Source organism: Cystoisospora suis, assembly GCF_002600585.1.
Source record: "Cystoisospora suis strain Wien I chromosome Unknown contig_11863, whole genome shotgun sequence".
NCBI classification, from domain to species: domain Eukaryota; phylum Apicomplexa; class Conoidasida; order Eucoccidiorida; family Sarcocystidae; genus Cystoisospora; species Cystoisospora suis.
In genome coordinates this window covers 582-859 of record NW_027164626.1, presented here as the reverse complement: position 1 = coordinate 859, position 278 = coordinate 582, and the positions used below count along the sequence as shown (strand labels likewise).

The window sequence follows — 278 nt, the reverse complement described above, 5'->3', positions numbered from 1 at the left end:
CTTCAAGCGAAGGAAGCGACTTGAGCTCTCTGTCCTGCAGTCGCTCCTTCTCCACCCCCTCCATTAGGACTGTAGTAGCCTCCTCCCGATCCCTGTTGCTGCGAAGAAGGAGAAGGAGAGGTTCTCGATCTCCCGTCTGCGCTAGTCACGTGAAGCCGACTATCGCGTGAAGAAGATGAAGAGCCATTCGAGTGATTTGGAGAAGAGACCTCTCCCTTATGGCGCCCGCCCCCCCCTCCTCCTGACGGATTGGCTGCAGAAGAAGAAGAGGAGGAGGA

General features: G+C 56.8%; 1 protein-coding gene across 1 annotated transcript; it reads right to left on the bottom strand.

The window, feature by feature from the left end:
- Positions 1-2: 2 nt before the first annotated feature.
- CSUI_011445 (uncharacterized protein) lies at positions 3-251 on the bottom strand (the record flags this gene model as incomplete). The annotated part of the gene is made up of 1 exon (XM_068071543.1): positions 3-251. A coding segment is annotated over one exon (249 nt), but the record flags the coding sequence as incomplete, so codon positions are not given.
- Between the last annotated feature and the right edge of the window lie 27 nt (positions 252-278).